This window comes from Colletotrichum scovillei (genome assembly GCF_011075155.1).
Source record: "Colletotrichum scovillei strain TJNH1 chromosome Unknown Contig00009, whole genome shotgun sequence".
Lineage (NCBI taxonomy): Eukaryota > Fungi > Ascomycota > Sordariomycetes > Glomerellales > Glomerellaceae > Colletotrichum > Colletotrichum scovillei.
The window spans coordinates 2,768,544-2,789,078 of record NW_023336267.1 but is presented as its reverse complement, the minus strand read 5'-3'; the positions used below and the strand labels follow the sequence as shown (position 1 = coordinate 2,789,078).

At 53.1% G+C, this 20,535-nt stretch overlaps 5 protein-coding genes across 5 annotated transcripts; 4 read left to right on the top strand and 1 right to left on the bottom strand.

The window, feature by feature from the left end:
• Nucleotides 1-1,580: 1,580 nt before the first annotated feature.
• HER10_EVM0010068 (uncharacterized protein) lies at nt 1,581-5,485 on the top strand. The gene is made up of 4 exons (XM_035479538.1): nt 1,581-2,529; nt 2,586-2,640; nt 2,688-3,194; nt 3,256-5,485. The coding sequence occupies exons 1-4, from the start codon at nt 2,303-2,305 to the stop codon at nt 5,305-5,307; spliced, it is 2,841 nt and encodes a 946-aa protein (XP_035329932.1). The 5' UTR covers nt 1,581-2,302; the 3' UTR covers nt 5,308-5,485.
• A 1,350-nt stretch (nt 5,486-6,835) lies between these two features.
• Nucleotides 6,836-12,299, top strand: HER10_EVM0004211 (serine threonine protein; the record flags this gene model as incomplete). Its single annotated transcript, XM_035473863.1, has 5 exons — nt 6,836-9,112; nt 9,161-9,347; nt 10,736-11,013; nt 11,104-11,718; nt 11,772-12,299. 5 exons carry the CDS (start codon nt 6,836-6,838, stop codon nt 12,297-12,299), a joined length of 3,885 nt encoding a protein of 1,294 aa, XP_035329192.1.
• A 457-nt stretch (nt 12,300-12,756) lies between these two features.
• On the top strand, nt 12,757-13,669 carry HER10_EVM0012351 (short-chain dehydrogenase/reductase; the record flags this gene model as incomplete). The annotated part of the gene is made up of 2 exons (XM_035481747.1): nt 12,757-13,000; nt 13,089-13,669. The coding sequence occupies 2 exons, from the start codon at nt 12,757-12,759 to the stop codon at nt 13,667-13,669; spliced, it is 825 nt and encodes a 274-aa protein (XP_035330202.1).
• A 329-nt stretch (nt 13,670-13,998) lies between these two features.
• Nucleotides 13,999-15,313, bottom strand: HER10_EVM0010097 (uncharacterized protein; the record flags this gene model as incomplete). The annotated part of the gene is made up of 4 exons (XM_035479567.1): nt 13,999-14,484; nt 14,552-15,033; nt 15,087-15,144; nt 15,209-15,313. The coding sequence occupies 4 exons, from the start codon at nt 15,311-15,313 to the stop codon at nt 13,999-14,001; spliced, it is 1,131 nt and encodes a 376-aa protein (XP_035329936.1).
• A 1,126-nt stretch (nt 15,314-16,439) lies between these two features.
• Nucleotides 16,440-20,228, top strand: HER10_EVM0003680 (isoleucyl-tRNA synthetase; the record flags this gene model as incomplete). The annotated part of the gene is made up of 4 exons (XM_035473345.1): nt 16,440-16,838; nt 16,946-17,299; nt 17,360-19,061; nt 19,120-20,228. Exons 1-4 carry the CDS (start codon nt 16,764-16,766, stop codon nt 20,226-20,228), a joined length of 3,240 nt encoding a protein of 1,079 aa, XP_035329121.1. The 5' UTR covers nt 16,440-16,763.
• Nucleotides 20,229-20,535: the final 307 nt, after the last annotated feature.

Here is a 20,535-nt window from a genome sequence, read left to right as displayed (position 1 = left end):
TCACAGCAAGGTTCAGGGTTGGAGAAACTATGTATCCGTAGGGGCATGGCGTTTGTAGATGCCAAGCTGATGATGCGCCCCTTGCTCTCCCATCACCTTTCCACTGCCTGTTTTTCGTGCTGTGTAGCTTAGGTAGCTGGACGCTCAGTCGAATAGCCCTGTGCGTTGTTTAAGAAGGGGAGGGGGAACGGTGACGGTGGGCCATATTTGCATCTATGGCGCTCACTAGTGCCAGTATGGTGTAATCCAAGTCGATGCGGGACCTGTGTACAACCAAAAAATAGATATCGCGAAGCCATCGGCGGCCGCCTCTTCCTGTCAGACTGGACAAGAAAGACCCTGGGGCAGATGTAAACTTCATGACCCCGGTGGACGATCCCAGTTCACAAACGACTTTCAAATCTTGGAGTTATTGTAGTTGGAAGAATACTGGAATTCCAAAGCGGCCTAGGCTACGAAATGTGGCCATTCCCGTTGAAACGATATGGATCGAAGCTAGCACTTGACGTGCCGGGGAAGTGTAGCCAATGCAGCACGACGGTTGGCTGAGAAATCGGCGACTCGTATAAGGTAGCTGCACAAACGCGCTCCTCCGGATGCGCGGGCTTAGCTGAAGCCTCCTGCTGCTCGGAGGAAAAAAGAAACTTGTGTTGAATAAGCGAATCTCACCCACGGAGTGCCATGTTGATACCCACACATCACGTCTCCGTTTAGCGAATGAGCTTCTATCGCGGGACTCTTCAGAAAGCTCACAGCCGGATGATACTCTCCAGTCCCGACTTCGCATCCCCGCCAGGCCCCCCTCCCCTGGTTTCCGTCCGCAGGGATAAGTGCAGATCAATCTGCCATCTTCCGTCTTTATCATCCCAGCAACCGTCTGCGATACCTATGTGCATAGCCTGATTGCTCTGGAAAGGTCCTTCATCGACGGATGTTGTGTGTTCTTGCGCGAAGGGCTCCCGAAGTGTGGCTTTCGATTTGTTGCGAGGCAGGAGGTACGAAATGTGTTTTCTTGAGTGTTTCTCGCCTTTGGGCTGGTAGTGCGGCATAGAGCCGCCGCTCAAGCTAAGTTTCCCGAGCCAACCGTTGACTCGAACACGCCGAGCCGTGCTGTAGAGACCAATCGGTTTAGTCGGCGCCTCTTAGGCAAATACATACTCGTAGAAGTCACCTCGGTTGAACAAGACGCTGGATTTCTGCTCAATCAAGGGCGACGAGTGAACCACCAAATTCCTCCCTTGACCCTGCTCTGTCTCTCATGCCGCTGACTACCTATCAAAGTCTCGACGTCTCCAAGTCCTACAGTCCAACAACACATGTATGCATTCGTAGTGGTGGGGCACTTGGAGCTGGCTGTTACTGCCGTTGGAACTTGAGAGGGCGTCTCTTCATGCGTGTCTACGACATGTTCCGTGTAGCGACCAGCTAGCTGAAAGACTTGCCAATCCCTACGTTATGCTAGTCACAAATGGCTGGATTGCCGTTTCTTCTTCCTGTCTCATGGTATTCGAGTGGAGATTCGCATCGGTAAAACTTCTGTCTCTGCTGTCAAACTCACCGTCCAAGTCCAGCCGGTCATCACAGAACACAGTCGATTAACGATTGCTCTTTGGAGCAAAGGAGCGACCAATTTCCTCACTTTCTTGGGGCCACACCCCTCCCGACCCGCTGCGACAAATAACTAGCTCACGGCACACTAAGGTAGGTCGTTACGAAAAGCAGGTGACCGAGAACGAAGGTCCGAGCTGGATAACAACCAAAGTTGTTAGCCAACTTTGGAGCAGACTAGAACGAGGCTTGTTCTGATCTTGATCGGCTCGGCTGCCCTTTACCGACGAACCACCGCTTCTCGATCCATTCGACGTCGATCAGCTCAGACCAGCCAGGAACACCCGGCCCTTGGCCAAGCGTGGCATAGGTACATCGGCCGAGTCTAGCCTCGTCCTCCAAGCTGGAGGCCCAGGAATAGCTGCTCGTCTTCGTGCCCAGTAATAGTGAGGAAGAGAAGAAAGGTGGGATTCATGACCCCCAGCTAGTCCCTCATGAGAACTACACTCCGTGTCAGTGGGGATGCGTTGCGAGGATTGCCGTTGTCGCGCCTGGAGCATCCACCAGTCTTGTACCGCCACCTTGTCTTACCCTGACACCCTTGATATATGTCTTGAACGGGCCCCAAGCCGTTCACATGAAGCACGTATCCATACTCTCTCTCTCTTAGCTTGATCAACGGTCTTCTCATTCCCGGGCTTACCACGCGAGGTGAGAAATATATCAGTGAGCAGCCAGTTGACCATCGAGGTCTATGAGAGACATTCCAGAACGACACGTTTTCGGGCGGACGTTCTCTCATGTTGCCGTCAAGATGCCCGCAACAACAGAGGACTTGTTTGCAGAGTACCATGGACAAGTGGTTCCAAGAGCCTTCAATGGCGGCTTCATCACTCTCAGCTTTGCCGTAAGCTTGATCGGCGCCGCTTCCACGCTGGAACTGCTCAACAGACGGACTTCACCCAAGGGCAAATTCAACCAGTACGCATCCTTCACAAAACTGCCCCGTGACTCTTCGCTGACACTCGAATTCACAGCCTGCTCCTGGTCAGCTCAGCGGTTACGATGGGCGGCATCGCAATTTGGTGCATGGTACGTCTCTTGCCCTCGATAGCTCGCCACGTCTAACACGCTTCTAGCATTTCATCGGAAATAGAGCCATAGACTTGGCCAACGGAGAACCGGAGTTGCAAATTGCATATTCGAGCGGCTTCACAGCCTTGTCTTTCTTCGTCCCTATTGCCGTACTTCTCGCTGCCTTTGTCGCCGTCGGTATCAACAATACCGTTTCTTGGTGGCGAGTCTGCATTGGAGGTGTTTTGGCTGGTGCTGCAATCTGCGGAATGCATTATCTCGGAAACAACTCCATCGACAACTACATATGCATTTACAATCCGATCAATGTTGTTGGTGCGGCACTCATCGCAGTCGCTGCTAGCATAGTGGCTCTCGCCCTCTTCTTCGTCTTCCGCGCAGCCTGGACCACATCCTGGTGGAAACGAGCTGCTTGCTCCGTCGTCTTGGCCGGTGCAGTCTCTGGAATGCATTGGTGTGCTGCCACAGGTACCGAGTATCAACTCGTTCGTCTCAACGTCGGAAGCAACGAGCTATCCCGCAACACAACCGTGATTGTTGTCATTTGTTTGGTAAGACGACCCTTACGCCTCCTCCTTGAGAATGAGCCTGAAGCGCTGACCGCTTGACTAGTCCATTGGTGCCTGCTTCGTCATGGGCGGAACAGCCATTTACACTGCCCGCATCATGAGACGCTATGCCAGCAAAGCTCAGCAGGTCGTCCTCGCTGCCGCGGTCTTCGACAAGCACAACCGCATCCTCGTCAACCCAGATGGCCTGATCCCTACCGAGAAGATCACCGACACATTCCTTGAGAGAAATGCTAGCGACAACTTCAGCATCGCCCACCCATTGTTCTTGTGGATGTTCCAGGCCTCGCGGAATTGGTCTGGCATCTCGACTCTCATAGGGGGGATGACAAACCATCTTGCCCACCTTCCAAGACGTGGCCGCGACCGTGACTCCCGTGCCGGCATTCAGCTGATTAACGAGCATGGCGAGCTCATCGAAAATTACGACGTTATTTTCCGCGAACTCTTTTGCGTCGCGGCTGCCGGCCTTGCCGAGAAGATGAAGGAACACCTGACATCTGTTGGACTCCTATGGGACGAGATCTTACCAACGGGCGCGAGCGGAGAACGTCCTGGACATGAGACGAGCAGCCAGCAAGACGTCGACACCATTCTGAGACCCGACGGTTCGTTAAGGAAGGTCGAGGCTACTGGTAACAGTGACGACCTTGCAGAAAAAGGCATTGGCCGCCGCAAGGCTCACGAATTCGGGCGGGGTTCTCTTATGTTCTTGGTCCGACGAGTACAGACTGATCGAGAAATTGAGAGACTTGAGGCCGCTGGCTACCGCTTTGCAGAGCTCCGTCAAGTGAGCAACATCATCGCGTCCAGCATGCAGATCCAGTCGAGAGACCTGGCGACGAAGCTGCAGAACATGGCTTCGTACGCCAACGACAATAACCAGCTTGAGCCCGGTGTACACGTGAGCTTCTTTGGCATTCGCGCTCGAGTAGGTAGTTATGGGTTCGACGTTGCTGTTCGTAAGGGGGCCCGACATCTCCTCCCCAGCGTGCAAATGCCCATCGACCGAGTCGAGCCCTGGCACCTCGGCTTTCTCCAGCAGCTCGACCGGCTGACCACGCTCGGGGTGAGCAGGAGGATTGCTTCTATGAGCAACTTAGGCACACGAGAGATGCTCTTTGCAACACAGTTGACTGAGAGTATCGACGCATTGAGAACTTGGATCGACGACCCGATCTTCAATGAAGCTATTCTCACCAGTACCGTCGTCACTCTACCGGCGGGCGAAGGCTCGGCCTTGCAACCGACAAGCCTGATCGCGTTCCGCCTGGTTATCCCGATCCACGTCATATTTTCCAGCCCCAAGTGTGATTTCGTTCCGTTGAACTTTTTCAAGGTCCATCAGCTTGTGGGTCGAGATGCATCGCGGCATCTTGCCTTTACCCAGTCGGTGCACCGTGAGCTGGCACCGGTAGTCCAGTCGGTGCCGCTTGAAAAGCCCAGCCCTGCCATAGCCACGGACGGAAAGCCTCGCTTCTCGTCACGTCTTCGTAATCTTGGACGCTTCGGCCTGTCGCGCCCCGTCGATTCGGAAGGGAATCCGATTTCCACAGCTCTCGGGCGCTCTTCATCGAGGACAACTTCGAACGCATCAAGCTCGACCCTCAAACTCTGGACAGGCCGACGGGACAGCGACCCCATGTCACCAGGCACTTCAAGCTTCGATGGACCGCCTCCCACATATTCGAATAACGAGATGGCCAACCAGTCTTCACCGTTTGGGGGCATCATGGTATCAGAAGAGATTCGTGTCGAGATCCACAAAGCCGACGAAATGTCTCACTCGGGATCTCACGATGTGGGTGTATCTAATCGAAGAACACCAACGATGCTGGGCAGAAGGGCCAGCGACAACCCCGGAAACATGGCCAGCAGTACTGGCGGTGACCAGACGACGGCTGTGACCGACGACTGTCGCGGTCCCAGTGCGAGCGGTAGTGCCATTGAAATGAGAACACTGCAGGTGGCTGAGGTGAGAACTAATGTCCATGCCGGTGGCGGCATGCAGAGTTCGAATGTTGAAGCGGAAAGAGTAAACGATGTACCGACGTTTGTCGACGAGCTCTTCACCATCGCCATTGAGAGTCGATGATCGGTTTGGGAAACTAAAGAAGGTCCTTGGCGTTTCCGAGGAAGATGTCGGAGTTATTTGTGCTGGATATTTTTTTTGGGACGAAGGCAGGCAGCATGGCTAGATACCCGGGGTTTGAACCAATGTATAAGTAAGGTACGCAGGCGACAAAAAACGTTACCATTAATTCAGGAAGAGCTATGATTTGCATTCATATTGAGATGATTTAAAGGAGTGCCTGGTTCACTCCATACTTCAGCAACCTCTACCTGAGATGGCTGCCGATTCTTGAGTGTCTACCTACCTTAGGTATTTCGGAGTAGCTACCAAGGACGTACCTTTGGGCTTTAGGTACCTTAGTAAGGTAAGGTAGGTAGTGCAACTCATCAAAGTGCGATCGGGCACGAGTAGGCCCGGGGAGAAAAGGGGCCTGCCCTGCCGGGCCCACCTGCCACCCTTTTGAAGGACCTGGAAGCCGGACATTTCATTCCATTGTTTGGTTGGTACCTAGATTTCCTCATTCACAGAAGCCACTTGGATCTGTGTAGTCTAGACCACCTTCCACAAGTCCTTCCAATGAGAGTACTACGGCAAGTGGGAATGTCATAGTGAACTTGAAAGGGCACTGGGTAGAAATTGCTCAACATTGATGGTCATCGTATTGCTTCTGTCTTCTTGACATTTTGTAAAAGAGAAACTTTGAACCTTTTATCAAGGTATTTAATTGTGCCTTTACCTGACTTCCATACCTTACCTTACCTTAAGCGTAAGGTTAGTAGGCAGACAGGTGAGGTAAATTTGCACGGCAAGGATATGTGCCTTAGGTACCTACCTAGTGTATATATTCCGTACAGATCAGTACCAAGATGCCCTTTTTGGGTGGGTGGATTGTGGAGAGACCTGGGCAGGTTTGCCAAGCTGCACCAAACTGCACCAATCTGCACACCCTACCTTACCTAGTCGGTAGGTAAGGTAGGTATCCGTACGCACCTTACACAGAGGTAAGAATGGAGCGCTGCGTAGGTAGGTACCTCTCCGTATAGCCAGTCCTGCACTACCTACCTAACCTGCCTTACCTGCCTTACCTTCCTCCGCACCACCTCCCGTCCTGCAGAATCAGATCTACCTCACCACCCGACTTCCCGTCCGTCGTCTTGTCTTATCCGAATCAGCAATTGCCTGCACTGCACTGCCTGGACAGGACGTTGTGTGGTGGTCGATGTGGACTCCAATGCTTTCCACTCTTACCCTTGCCTGACCTTCCCCGGCACTGGACTGACGACCTCAATCGTCTTGCATCCGCTTTTTGTTGTGCTGCGCCGCGTCGTTCCTTAACTCGCCTCACTTGGCCATCCCACGAGGCATTCCGAGCCACACACCCACCCGACTCCGACTCGTACCTCATCTTCACCACCACGTCACCTTCACTCTTGCCCATATCAATTTTCCCCATCGCCATTCTGCCGCCCTTTATTCCCATCTTACTTCCCCCTCTTCTCCCCCCTCTCCCTACCCTCTTTCCGGCCCGCCTCCGACTTGAACACGAATCATGAATGGGGACCTCAGTCTATCGAGGGCCCTCGGGGGACTACGAATAGCCAATCCAGACGACGCCGATGCCTCTCCAAGCGACTCCCAAGATGCCGATACCCCATTATCGACCGACCGGCAACCAGACCATGATAGTCAGCGCCAGCAACAGTATCAACTCGATGCTCATACCCGTCTAGCGCCCCTCGACGACCCGACCACACAACCATCCCCGAGTCCGTTTGGATCTACTCCCACCTCAGACAACTTGTTGTCTCCCATATCCCACACACAATCCTCCGAAGCGCCGTCACCCGCATACGATGGCTCACCGAGCCATGTCGAACCCCGCCGAACGAGCCCTAGTGCCGCAATGCGGGCAGATGTCTACAGACAGCCCGTCTCCCCATACTCCGAACTTGACAGAGCTCCAGGGAATCGATCTTCCGTGTCGCCAACAGCGCGGCCTGTTTCTGCACTATATAGCCACCAACCCGTGACAACTGAAGAGGGACATCCGCTTCATCAACCACAAGGTCAAAGCGACCGGGCGCGGCATTCTGCCTACGGATTGCTCGCCAGGCAAGATTCAAACCACCTTCAGGGCTATCCAGGCAGCTCAACGCCAACGAGGGAGCCGAGTTACAGGGCGCCGGCCAATCCAACACGCCAATCCCAGTTGCCTCCTGGCTCCGGATCCTTGCCCCCACGGAGGAGCTCGAAAGGCATGGGCGGTGGATATGTTTCGGCAACAGCAGCGCCAGGAGGCCCCCAAGATCCCTATGGCCCAGAGGCGCCGCTACCGACTAGTAGTGAGGAGTGGAAGGACCGCGGTGCCGCCGTAGGCGTGCGCCGAGAAACAGACTCGAACGGCAAAACAGTCATCCGGCATGTCAAGAAGGGAGTTAGAGACTTCGCCTTTGGACGCGTGCTTGGAGAGGGCTCGTACAGTACGGTCTATTTAGCTACTGATCGACAGACTCTCAAGGAGTACGCCATCAAAGTCCTCGAGAAGAAGCATATCATCAAGGAGAAGAAGATCAAGTACGTTAACATTGAGAAGAATACCCTGAACCGCCTCACCGAGCATCCTGGAATCGTACGCCTTTACTACACGTTCCAGGACGAAATGTCTCTATACTACGTTCTTGACCTTTGCAACGGCGGCGAACTTCTTGGAGTACTGAAAAAGACGGGCTCCTTTGATCTGGAGTGTACGAGGTTCTACAGCGCCCAAATACTAGACGCTATCGACTACATGCATTCGAGAGGAGTCATCCACCGCGATCTCAAACCCGAGAATGTCCTCTTGGACGACCACATGCATGTGAAGATCACAGATTTCGGCACAGCCAAGCTACTCAAAGACCCGAGAGAGGCGCAGAATGTTGGCGAAAGCGCGCGGGGACTGCCAGAGAGTGGCCGCAGTGAGGCAGACGACGACAATCGGGCAGCTTCATTCGTGGGTACCGCTGAGTATGTCAGTCCCGAACTCCTGACCAGCAAGAACGCCTGCAAGGCGAGCGATCTGTGGGCTTTCGGATGCATAGTATACCAGCTATTAGCAGGTCGTCCACCTTTCAAGGCCGCAACGGAATATCTCACGTTTCAGAAGATTGTCAACTTGGAGTACGACTTCCCTACCGCATTTCCACCAGCAGCCCGTGATCTAGTAGAGCGATGCTTGGTCCTTGACCCAGCCCGTCGTCTCACTGTCGAGCACATCAAAAATCACGAGTTTTTTGACGGACAACCATTTGGCAAAGGCTTATGGAGAACCAAAGCCCCACGACTTCGACCTTATAATCCTACACCACAAGATCCGACTGTGATTCAACTCAACGGTGTGAGCAACAGTCCGAACTCTGCTGCACCGCCTAGGAGCTCCCAGCCGCAAAGTTCGGCCCTGAACGGCAGCGCTCGACCAGCCAGAATCATCACGGAGCTTCCTCCTCCAACCCAGCTGGATATTGAGTGGTCTCCAGTCTTGACGAAGAACAATGAGAGGATTCTCAAACTGGGCGACTTGATGGTCGTCTCGAGCCCCTTGCCGAGCGGCCATGGTAAAGGCGGCGAGCATGCCGAGGGACATAAGAAGCTATCAAGGTTCTTTGGCGGAAGTACGACCAAGAAGAGACAGAGGTTGGTAATGATAACTTCAAGCGGCCGCATACTGCTGGCACCGGCTGGCGGAGAAGAAAAGCGCGCCAAGCAAGAAATTTCACTGCTTGCACCTGAATGCACCTGGAGGACGCAGCTTGACGTAAAGGGGCAGACTGTATGGTGTGTCGATGCGGTAAGTATCCTGGACAAGAAGTCTCGCCGCTCATCTAAAATCCGACAGGGCGGCGTCCACTACACATTTGAGGAGCCCAAGGGAAGCTCCAGCTCTTCAGAGAATGGCACCACGGCCAGCGACTGGATAGAGTCCCTAGAGAGAGCCAAGGAATTGGCCTTGTCTCAAAACCTCTCTGGCTCTTATGCCGGCGACAACGGCTTCGATATGTCATCCGCAGTGTCGAGCCCGGCCAGCACTCTTGGTGGACGAGGCGTTTACCCTGATAGTTTCAGTGTGAGCGACCGATCCGGTCGGAACCATCTCAGCAAAAGCCAGGCCAGTCTGGATGATTCAGCCTCTACTACCAAGCGAAACCGTTTCAGCAAAAGACAGTCCAAGAATGGTCTTGGCCAACAGTTCTAATTAGTATGAGGCTTACGACGTCCGGGGCCATAGGATCTTCACGGATCTTAGGGAGGGTTAGGGGTTGAGGCGACAATTGCGGCTTTCAGGCAGAGAGCCGTCGAGAGAAACTGATTAGAAGTTTGTAATGCAACGAAATATGGTTCGGGAGGAAGCATTCGGGAGCGTGGCGTATCATCGGCTATGCACTCTTCGACAACTTGACCTCTTTTACAAGGAAGTCCTGCAGCTTTCCACTCGATGGAAGCATTTACGAGGTGGGGATTGAGTGATTCGCTGCCTCGCTCAGGGAGTTTTAGGGGTTTAATAGGTCCTCGGAGAAAATAAACCCACGAGATTTGAAAACCGTGACCGTGCGTGTGCTCCCACCAATATTCAATGATCTTCTGGAAATGGAGCGAATACCGCTGCCTCGCGCAGATGGACTCAGAAAGCGTATTTGGGAGGGGGGGGGGGGTTGACGTTGGTAGATATGATCAGGTACCTGCTTACCTTGCCTGATGTGAAGCCACCAACATTTTTCGAGGAGAGCATAGCAGTGTGTTGGTATAAATGTTTATAGCTTGTAGATGGAAGGTGGCGGGAGGTGACCGTTCTTGCGAAATGGATACAATTATCTCTATTGTCGTTGTCTTTTTGCACTCGAACATAGGTATGGACTGGTGGAGGAGGTATATCATGTTAGTACCTGGTGTGACTCCCGTCTGCTGCAGTGGCTCGGATACCTACATACTCTCAGTTAATGTGGAGCCGGGACAGGGGCTGCTGCATCAGTTGGCCAATGGTGGCCGGTATAGGTGCTGCCTTGCGCCTGACCCTGCGCCTTCGCCGCCCGTCGTTCACTCATGCACGCGCGCGTTTGAGAAGCGACGCGACCTCTCACATTTGGCATCTTTGGCAGCGTTGTCTATGGTTTTCGATCCTCAGTGGAAAAAACAATTCCGGTAGTTTTCACTTGCTTTGCGTGCATCTTTCCAAAAGTCATCATCGAAAATGCAGCCCCAGTACCGCCAATACGCCGCCCATGCTGGCGCGCCGCAGGTTCCCCAGCGGGCTCCACATGCCCCAAATCAACGGAGAGGCGGCATCGGTATGCCCGTTCCTTCTTTACCTTAGCCTTTTGAGACCTCGAACACCTTTTTCCCTTGCTCTACTGTTGCGCGACAAGGCCCAAATTACTAGACACGACGACAATTGTGCTAACGATGCCGCCCAAAGGTCCCATCATGCCTCCGAGCCATCATGCTCAAGCGGCCATGAACCAGGCCGCCATGGCGCAGCACCATCCTCCGGGCCAGGCCCTCACGAGCGAGCTTGCCAAGCGTCGCAGCAGAAAGCCGACCGATAAGACATTGCCTGATGGTGTCGACGAATGCATCACGGATACCGAGGTGGCTCAGAGATACAAGGATTTGCGCGACTTCGAGCGACGTTTGGACGCAGCCATGACGCGCAAGCGACTCGACATTGTCGAAACAGTTGGACGAAACGCAAAGGTTGGTAAATTTACGCGATGCAACTCCATTAGGAGCCGTTCGCACCCCTCTCGGCATTACGCGACAGCAGAGCTAAGTCCCGCACTATAGCACTACAAAACCCTTCGTATCTGGATCAGCAATACTGTCGAGGACCAGGCATGGCAAGGAAGTGGTCTCAGCGTTGATAGCTTCGACTTCACCCCCAGCGCCGAGCCTTCTTACAGAGTTAAGATCGAGGGGCGACTACTCGAGGACGGATCGGACGACGCATCGGGAGAGACTGACCAGAAGACGGAGTCTGCACAAGAAGAAGACGCGACTGGGTCAAGGAGACAAAGTTCTGCGCCTGTGAACCAGAAACATCGACTTTCCCATTTCTTCAAAGCGCTGAACGTCGATTTCGACCGTACCCGCTCGAGGGCCGCATCCGATCAGACCGTGGAGTGGAAGAAACCTGCTTCGCAAGGCGCAGCGGCAAGTGCAGACTTTGACGAGTTCACCTTCAAGCGGAGTGGGGACGAGAACATGAACATCACTATCAACCTCCATCGCCAGGAGGATCCGGAACGATATCTTCTCAGCCCTGAGCTGGCCGATGTTGTGGACATGACTGAGGCTTCCCGCCAAGAGGTCGTCCTCGCAATTTGGGAGTACATCAAAATGATGGGTCTCCAAGAAGACGAGGAGAAGCGCAACTTCCGTTGCGATGAGCTTCTTAAAAAGGTTTGTTGTAACCCTACCAAGGAACGATGTTTGGCGTCTAACTAGTTGTCTAGATTGTCAACGGCAGCGATACTGGTATCATTCCTAACCTGAATGATTACATCCAGCCCCACCTCCAACCTCTACCACCAGTCAGCTTACCATACACCGTACGAGTTGATGAGGATTTTCACAGCGACGCCCAGCCCACCATCTACGATGTGCGTGTGGCGGTAGATGACCCCTTGCGAGCCAAGCTGGTACCTTTTGTTACCACTCCTGCGTATGCGAGCGCTCTTAAGGAGGTCGTTGCTATGGATGAGCAGCTAGCAACGCTTATCTCGGCCGTCGCGAGCTCTAAGGCGAAGCACTCATTCTTCACATCAATGAGCCAAGACCCCGCCAACTTTGTGAGGAATTGGATGAGTTCGCAGAAACGGGATCTTGAGATCATCATGGGCGAAGCAACCAGAGGTGGAGGCGAAGATGCCACGGGCGACGACTGGCGACGAGGTGGCAGGGACAGCGTTTGGACGACATCCAACGCGCGCGAAAGCGTCAGTGTCATGCTGGCCAAGCAAGCCCCGCAGGCTTCTAGGTGATGCGAGCAACGTGATGAGTTGCGCGTGCTGGATTATTCTCATTTGTGCGAGGGGTTCCCCCCCTCACGAAGTCGGGCTGAAAAGAGGGGCGTCAAGGGTTGAGGCTGGCTTGTGATGATGCGCGACATCATACTGTATTGTTTTCAAAGTGTAATGGATAACCGGCTTAGTAAGAATTGACGAACGAACATTGACCAGGTCTACCGAACCTCGAACGTCGTCCGCGTGTGTAACATCAATGGAGGAGCCCAGCGGCGATAGTGCTAAAATCCGAGGCGGAGGTTTCCCCGCAAACGACGCCTGCCGGCCCCGTGGCGGCGTCTGATGGCCAACGGGCTGCAAGAAGCACATTTACCTATATAAATCACAAAGACTTACGAGATGCCTGAGCTTGCACTCCGGTTTTGAGAGGATAACTTCGTTTGTCTACATCTCACGTACTTACATCGATTAAGTAATGGCATCCTTCCTCGTCCCTGGCAATACGGCCGTAATCACTGGCGGCGCATCTGGCATTGGATTGGCAATCGCCAAGAAGTGCGTCAGCCATGGAATGAAGGTCCTAGTAGTTGATCGCGATACGAAGCTTCTTCAGGCGGCAAAAACAGTCCTTGGAGAGACCTCTACCACATTCGAGTTGGACGTGAGCCTCCTTCAGGATTGGGAGACGCTCAAGACGGAAGTGAACACTTCCATTGGAGGTACATTCCTCCTTTCCTCCATTCTCCTGTTTCTATGGTTGCAACGCCTCATGAGGTCCTCCGTTTCACGTATTAATTGCTACTCCAGGACATATTGATCTATTGGTTCTCAACGCCGGCATCGGTGGCAAGTCATCATGGCTGGACACAGACAGCTTCCGTAAAATCTTGGACACCAACTTATACGGCGTCATCAACGGAATCAGCAGTCTGCTACCCTTCGTTGGAAGTGGGCAGTCTTCCAAGTCGGCCATTGTCATCACGGGCTCCAAGCAGGGTATTACGAATCCACCAGGAAACCCAGCGTACAATGCCAGCAAGGCGGCTGTCAAGTCTTTGGCTGAGCACCTATCATTCGACTTGAAAGACACCGCCACATCTGTGCACCTCCTAGTGCCGGGCTGGACGTTCACAGGCCTTGCCGGTGCTGCCCCTGGTAGGGAGAAGCCTGCCGCTGCTTGGACAGCGGAGGAAGTGGCCGAGTATCTAGAGAAGAAGATGACCGAGGGATTATTCTACATTCTCTGCCCAGATAATGAGGTAACCGAAGAAATGGATCGCAAGAGGATGATGTGGAGTGTTGGGGATATTGTCGAAGGCCGGCCACCCCTAAGTAGATGGCGTAATGATTACAAGGATGAGGCACAGGCATGGATGGCCAAGCGGTAGTGCTGCTCGCTAATGGGACACCTTGTTTGTGAATAAAGCAGAAAGAAGGACCGCTTCTCGCTATTGTCTGTCGATTGATGAAGAGCAATGCACTCATGAGGGACTTCATGACTGACGTCTTCCTTGTCTCTGGAAACCCGAGCTCGAAACGCCGCGCAAATGCAAATCCCACCGTTGCCTCTCCCAACCCTTACATCCCACTGCTAGTAACGGTCCACCGACAAGTGCATTGTAGGGCCCTTCCATGGGTAAGACACAGTTATGCAAGTCATACCTATTGCATTACAACTAGGCCAAAAGGCAATAAAACCCGTTTGCCTGTAGTCGACCTAACCGCCACCTGGCATGCCATGCCTCTGAGGCGGCACTGGGTTCGGTGGCATATTCCTGATTTGTTTGATCAAAAACTCTCTTTCGTCGATGAATTGCTCGTCATCGGTTCTATCCTCCAAGAAGTGAGACAAGAATGTGAGCAGTTTTTCCCGGTTCATGAGTAAGATCTTCTGGACCGCGATGGATTTGTGGGGGTTGGCCACAAAGACCTTGAAGACATGAAAGCCCTCATACTGCACCATCTTGCGATCGTCTCTCAAGAGGTTCATGCATATCTTGAGATGCTCTCCACGGTCCACATAAGCTGTCATGACGCTGTAATTTGAACGGTCTAGCAAGATTTCACCCAAAAGCTTGATGGACTGCCGCTTGGTAACATAGCTGTTTGACTGCACAAGGATATTGTTGTACTTGTCGAAGAATAGGTCAAAGTTGACAGAGAGGTATCTCGGCACCAGCTCCTTGTGTTTTGTCAGAAGTTCCTGCAAGACGCGAGTGTTAGTGACGTGGTCTTGAGCCCCTTTGGTCCCTCCAAGTAAGGGGGTTTACCCTGAATGTGGTGAAGGCATCCGCGGCTACTTCGAATGAGCTCTTGTCGACCCAGTCAAAAAATCTCCAAAACACGCCCTCACCGCTCTGTCGACGGTCCCTGTCAATCAAGTTGATGCCCTTATTGCTAGACCCAGACTCCTCGTTGTCGTCGTACAGAATGATGGCGGCAGCAGCCTCCGACTTGAGAACTTCTCGAAGTACAGAGCCGGCAGGTGTTGCACTTTCTTTATGTTCGTAGCCGCGGCACAGTTCGAGGAGGACTTGTGGACGGTTGTTGACGACATAAGACAGAGCTAGAGGATCGCTTTTCGGGGATGCTGTAGGCGGGCGGAAGCGAAAAACGTAGGAGAAGATAACCTGGGTGTCTTTCCTCGATTCGAAGGGCAGACGCCAGAGGTTCACCGCCAGTAAGTAAAGTAAGTCTTCCTCAATCAAGCCGGTGACCAGCTGGTATATCTGTTCCGGGCTGCTATCGGACTCTGACTTTCAGTTAACGGCTGGCTTCGACGAGGGCTGTATGAGGCAGGCGTACCATGGGTTCCCTGTAGGATAAACTTCATCTGGTTCAGGACTTTCGCGAGCTCTTCGGCCTGTATTGGAAATGGATGTTAGAGATCGAGCAAGCGCTAGCTAGAGCTGGGGGGTGTAACCAACCTTGGCAGCGCCATTTGGCCCTTCGAGTTTCGTTACGTGGTCTCTGGCTTGTTTGGGTAGGTCAACGGCAGGCCTTGTCCGAGCCCGGCCGAAGAGGAACGACATGGCGAAGGTGGTGGGCTAGGCCAAGAAACGAATCTTTCCTGGGGACTGCCGGACGGCTCGATGGTGAGGCCACAAATGGCTATGGTTCCCGGTCTTGGGTATAAGGATTGGGCAGGCAACAGCTAATCGCTACGACAGGCAGCTCTTGAATCGGGCTCGTTGGCAAGAATTGGTAGCTGTTATCGAAGGGGTGGTGGGCTGAGGTTCGAGCTGTTCGATGTGGGACAGCCTAGGCGGGTTCCGTCGACAAAGGTATTTGTTTTGCGGCGATGGTCTGTCGGGAACAAGATGGAAAGGCACAATTCAAATGAGGGGAGGCAGAGAAGAGGTAGAAAGGAGGAAAGAGGAAAGTCCCAGATTGGTCGAAAGAGAGGAGACAGGCCGATGGGCGTAGTGTTGGGCCGAGTCCGGGTCGGGGTGTTGTTTACGTTAATACACGGCGGACGACGATCCCGCCGAGAAACACTGAGGATTGGAAGCGTTGCTCGTCTGATGAAAGTGGTTGCTTGGGGACGTCGAAATTGGCCTGCACCTTGTACTGAGACCGCACGTTGCCTCGCCTCCTACCTTAGGCTTGGGTGACACTCCTACCCAGGGCACCTTGGGGCTGGTCTTGTAGCATGCCCATGTGGAGGACCTGGGAGGTACCTTCGTCAGGTCTGTGAGGTGAGGTCCAGGCGGTGACCTCGGGACTGAGTTGCCCTGGGGGAATAACCCAACGGATGGGCCACCTCAGTAAGGTGCTGATTCGGAGTGGTGCGAGAACAGCGGACCTAAGGTAAGGTACCTCAAGTTACGTGCCTAGTCGCTTAAGTTGTGTGCGTGTGTGCGTACCTTACCTTAGACACCGAGGTACCTGAGAGTGTTTTGGCTCCCCACCTGGTACTTTGGGTTCCTCCACTGTATTTCCTCTCGAAGTGCCTGTGACTCCGTATGCGGAGTACCTTATTCCTTGTAGGAGCACCACGAATAGTCGCCAGTACTCACCCACCAACCCCTCACCTAAATGTCCACGCTGAGATGACTAAGGAAGGTAAACTGAGTGCCGGTCGTCTGAGATGACTTGGTCGATTGCCCCGCGCTCGATAAGTCAATCGAGAAAAAATTACCCCACTGACTCACCTCACGCACTGAACCCCTCCAAATACCCTCCCAAGTCGCCCACGTCCTCACAGATCCATATCCTCAGTATCTTGGGTTTTGACTCACAAGACCCATTGACGCTTCTTCGTGGTCTTCCTAAGAGCTCTTCGTTTTTCGAGGGTTTGGCTCCGTTGGTCTCCAGAAGCTGCGCAGCTCCCGCCTCCCTTTCTCAACGAAACACCGCCTACCAAATTCACTACTGTTTTTGGTGTGACAATATTCGGTTCGGCAGAGCCGCAAACCGCAACCAGGCTACGTTCCCTCGCGCGGTCCTTGACTCCGACTTTGTCGCCTTTCGATCAACATCATGTCTATCGACTTCCCTAAGGAGGAGGAGGCTGTCCTCCAGAGATGGCGTGAGATCAAGGCATTTGAACGTCAGGTAGGCCCGATCTCTTTTCCCTCCAGACACAACAGTCGCACTCTCTGTTTACGTCGAGGCCATTTCGTGTTTGCTTGCTCCCGTACTGACAATCATCGCGCACGCAGCTCGAGTTAACACAGGGAAAACCCCTTTACACCTTTTATGATGGGCCTCCTTTCGCCACTGGCCTTCCTCACTATGGCCACTTGCTGGCCTCCACCATCAAGGACATCATCCCGAGATATTGGTCCATGAAGGGCTTTCACGTTGAAAGACGCTTCGGATGGGACACCCATGGACTACCTATCGAGCACGAGATTGACAAGAAGTTGGGCATCTCTGGCAAGGCTGCTGTTATGCAGTTGGGATTAAAGAACTACAATGCCGAATGTCGATCTATTGTTATGCGCTACAGCGGGGAGTGGCGCCATACCGTTGAGAGACTCGGCCGATGGATCGACTTCGACAACGACTACAAGGTAAGATCGCGCACCACGTATCCTAAACTACTGAGATTGACTAACAAACGTTCTCCGAAGACCATGGACCCTACCTTCATGGAGTCTGAATGGTGGGTTTTCAAGCAGCTATTCGACAAAGGCGCTGTGTACCAGGGCCATCGCGTCATGCCTTACTCAACAGCCCTGACCACAGCATTGAGCAACTTTGAGGCCAATCAGAACTACCAGGATGTCAGCGATCCCGCCATCGTCATCTCATTTCCCCTGGTCGAAGACCCCGAGACTCACCTGCTGGCATGGACGACGACGCCGTGGACCTTGCCTTCGCATCTCGGACTGGCTACGCACCCTGATCTCGAATATATCAAGATTCTTGACGAGAAGTCAGGCAAGAAATACATTCTGCTCGAGAAACTTCTTGGTACATTGTACAAGGACGTGAAGAAGGCCAAGTTCAAGATCCTTGAGAAGATCAGCGGCAAGGCCATGCTCGGCTGGAAGTACGAACCCCCCTTCAACTACTTCTATGAAGAATACAAGGACGTTGCCTTCAGGGTACTGAACGCTACCTACATTACTGATGACAGTGGTACTGGCATTGTTCACCAGGCACCTGCTTTCGGTGAGGACGATTACAACGTCGCCGTTGCAGCTGGCATCGTCACCGAGAACAGGGCGCCTCCTGACCCTATTGACGACAGTGGTCACTTTACCAGCCGCGTCTCTGATTTCGCCGGCATGCACGTCAAGGAGGCCGACAAGCATATCATCAAACACCTGAAGGGTGCCGGAAAGATTGTGGTCGACTCGACGCTCAAGCACTCATACCCCATGTGCTACCGTTCCGACACTCCTCTCATTTACCGCGCAGTACCCTCGTGGTTCGTTCGCATCCCCGAGATTATCCCTCAGATGCTGGAGAACATTAAAGGCTCTCATTGGGTGCCCTCTTTTGTCAAGGAGAGGCGGTTCGCCAGCTGGATCGAGAACGCTCGTGACTGGAACGTCTCACGAAACCGTTACTGGGGTACTCCCATTCCACTTTGGGTCAGCGATGACTTGGAAGAGCGAGTGTGTATCGGCAGCGTGCAGGAGTTGCGTGAGCTGAGTGGCTACACTGGAGACCTGTCTGATCTTCACCGAGACAGCATCGACCATATTACGATTCCTAGCAAAATGGGTAAGGGGACTTTGAGACGCATTGAGGAAGTGTTCGATTGTTGGTTTGAATCCGGCAGTATGCCATACGCCAGTCAGCACTATCCCTTCGAGAATGTTGAAAAGTTCGAGAAGTCGTTCCCTGGTGACTTCATTGCCGAAGGCTTGGATCAGACTAGAGGATGGTTCTACACCCTACTTGTCCTCGGCACGCATCTTTTCGGCAAGATTCCATTCCAGAACTGCGTTGTCAATGGCATAGTCTTGGCCGAGGACGGAAAGAAGATGTCGAAGCGTCTCAAGAACTACCCAGTTCCTGATTTGGTCATGGACAAATACGGCTCCGATGCCCTCCGTCTCTATCTCATCAACTCGCCAGTTGTGCGTGCTGAACCACTGAGATTCAAGGAGTCTGGTGTTAAGGAGGTTGTTCAAAAGGTCCTACTACCGCTCTGGAACAGCTACAAGTTCTTCGAAGGCCAAGTGACGCTGCTCAAGAAGGTCGAGGGCATCGATTACACCTGGAGTCCAAAGGCCCTTTCGACCAACGAGAACGTGATGGATCGGTGGATCTTAGCCAGCTGCCAGAGCTTGCTGCAATTCGTCAACCAGGAGATGAGTGGTACGTTGGGATCTTACACCTTTGTCCATGAACCTCGCTAACATACCTTTTCTACTAGCCTATCGACTCTACACTGTTGTGCCGCGTCTGCTCGGGCTCATTGAAAACACGACGAACTGGTATATCAAGCTCAACCGAAGACGTCTCAAGGGTGAGAATGGAGTCGAGGACACCCAACATGCGCTCAACACCCTGTTCGAGGTCATCTTCACGCTATGCCGCGGCCTTGCTCCTTTCACTCCCTTCATCACCGACACCATTTACCAAAAGCTCCGCCCCTTCATTCCTAAGGAGGCTGAGGCAGAAGACGCGCGCAGTGTCCACTTTTTGCCGTTCCCAGAGGTGCGTCAGGAGTTGTTCGACGAGGTTGTCGAGCGCAGAGTCGGCAGAATGCAGAGGGTCATTGATCTGGTCAGAGTGTCTCGCGAGAGAAGAGCAGTCGGCCTCAAGACCCCGTTGAAGACGCTCGTGGTCATCCATCGCGACCCTCAATACCTCCAAGATCTCGAGTCTCTCTCATCTTACATCAAGGAGGAGATGAATGTGAGAGATCTGGTTCTCACATCTGACGAGGCCAAGTACAACGTCCAGTATAGCGTTACTGCCGACTGGCCCGTGCTAGGTAAGAAGCTCAAGAAGGACATGGCGCGGGTCAAGAAGGCGCTCCCAACGCTCGGCAGCGACGCCGTCAAGGAGTACTCGGAGAAGAAGGTGATTCTCGTCGATGGAATTAAGTTAGAGGAAGGTGATCTCGTTGTGAGACGAGGTTTGAAGGAGGACGAGTCCTCGAAGAATCTGGAGACGAACTCGGACAACGACGTGCTCACCATTTTGGACGCTGAGCTTCATGTTGAGCTGGCCCACGAGGGTCTCGCAAGAGAGATCATCAATCGCGTACAGCGTCTCAGAAAGAAGGCCAAGCTGCAGCCGACGGATGACATCAAGATGGAATACAAGGTTATCAGCGACCCTGACAACATTGGCCTCGAAGAGGTGTTTGTCTCGCAGACCAAGGTCATTGAGAAGGCGCTCCGCAGACCGGTGGATAAGCACGAAGTTACTACGGTGGAAGGCGAGGTACCGAACGAAAAGCAGAAGGGAATCATTGCGGAAGAGGAGCAAGAAGTGCAGCATGCTACATTCTTACTCCGCCTGCTCGAGCTTTAGATGTGAAGTATGCGGTGAGTACAACCTTACGATAGCTTAGATCACCGGAACATGAGTAGTTGAAAATGATGAAGGCTTAAGAGGCCGAAAGAAAAGATTGAGTTCACCGCAATAACGTTCGAAGTCTCAGAGACTGGTCTATTGTGCTTCTACCATCATTATCTTGCTTTGCGGGCCGCAATCTTTTGATTGAATGATTCAGCGTTAGCGACATGGTAAACTCGGGAGAGACAGAGGTGGAAAGGGGCATGGTGGTGAGAAATACAAGATAGCAATCCTTCAGTCTGAGAAATTCCTTCAAACATTT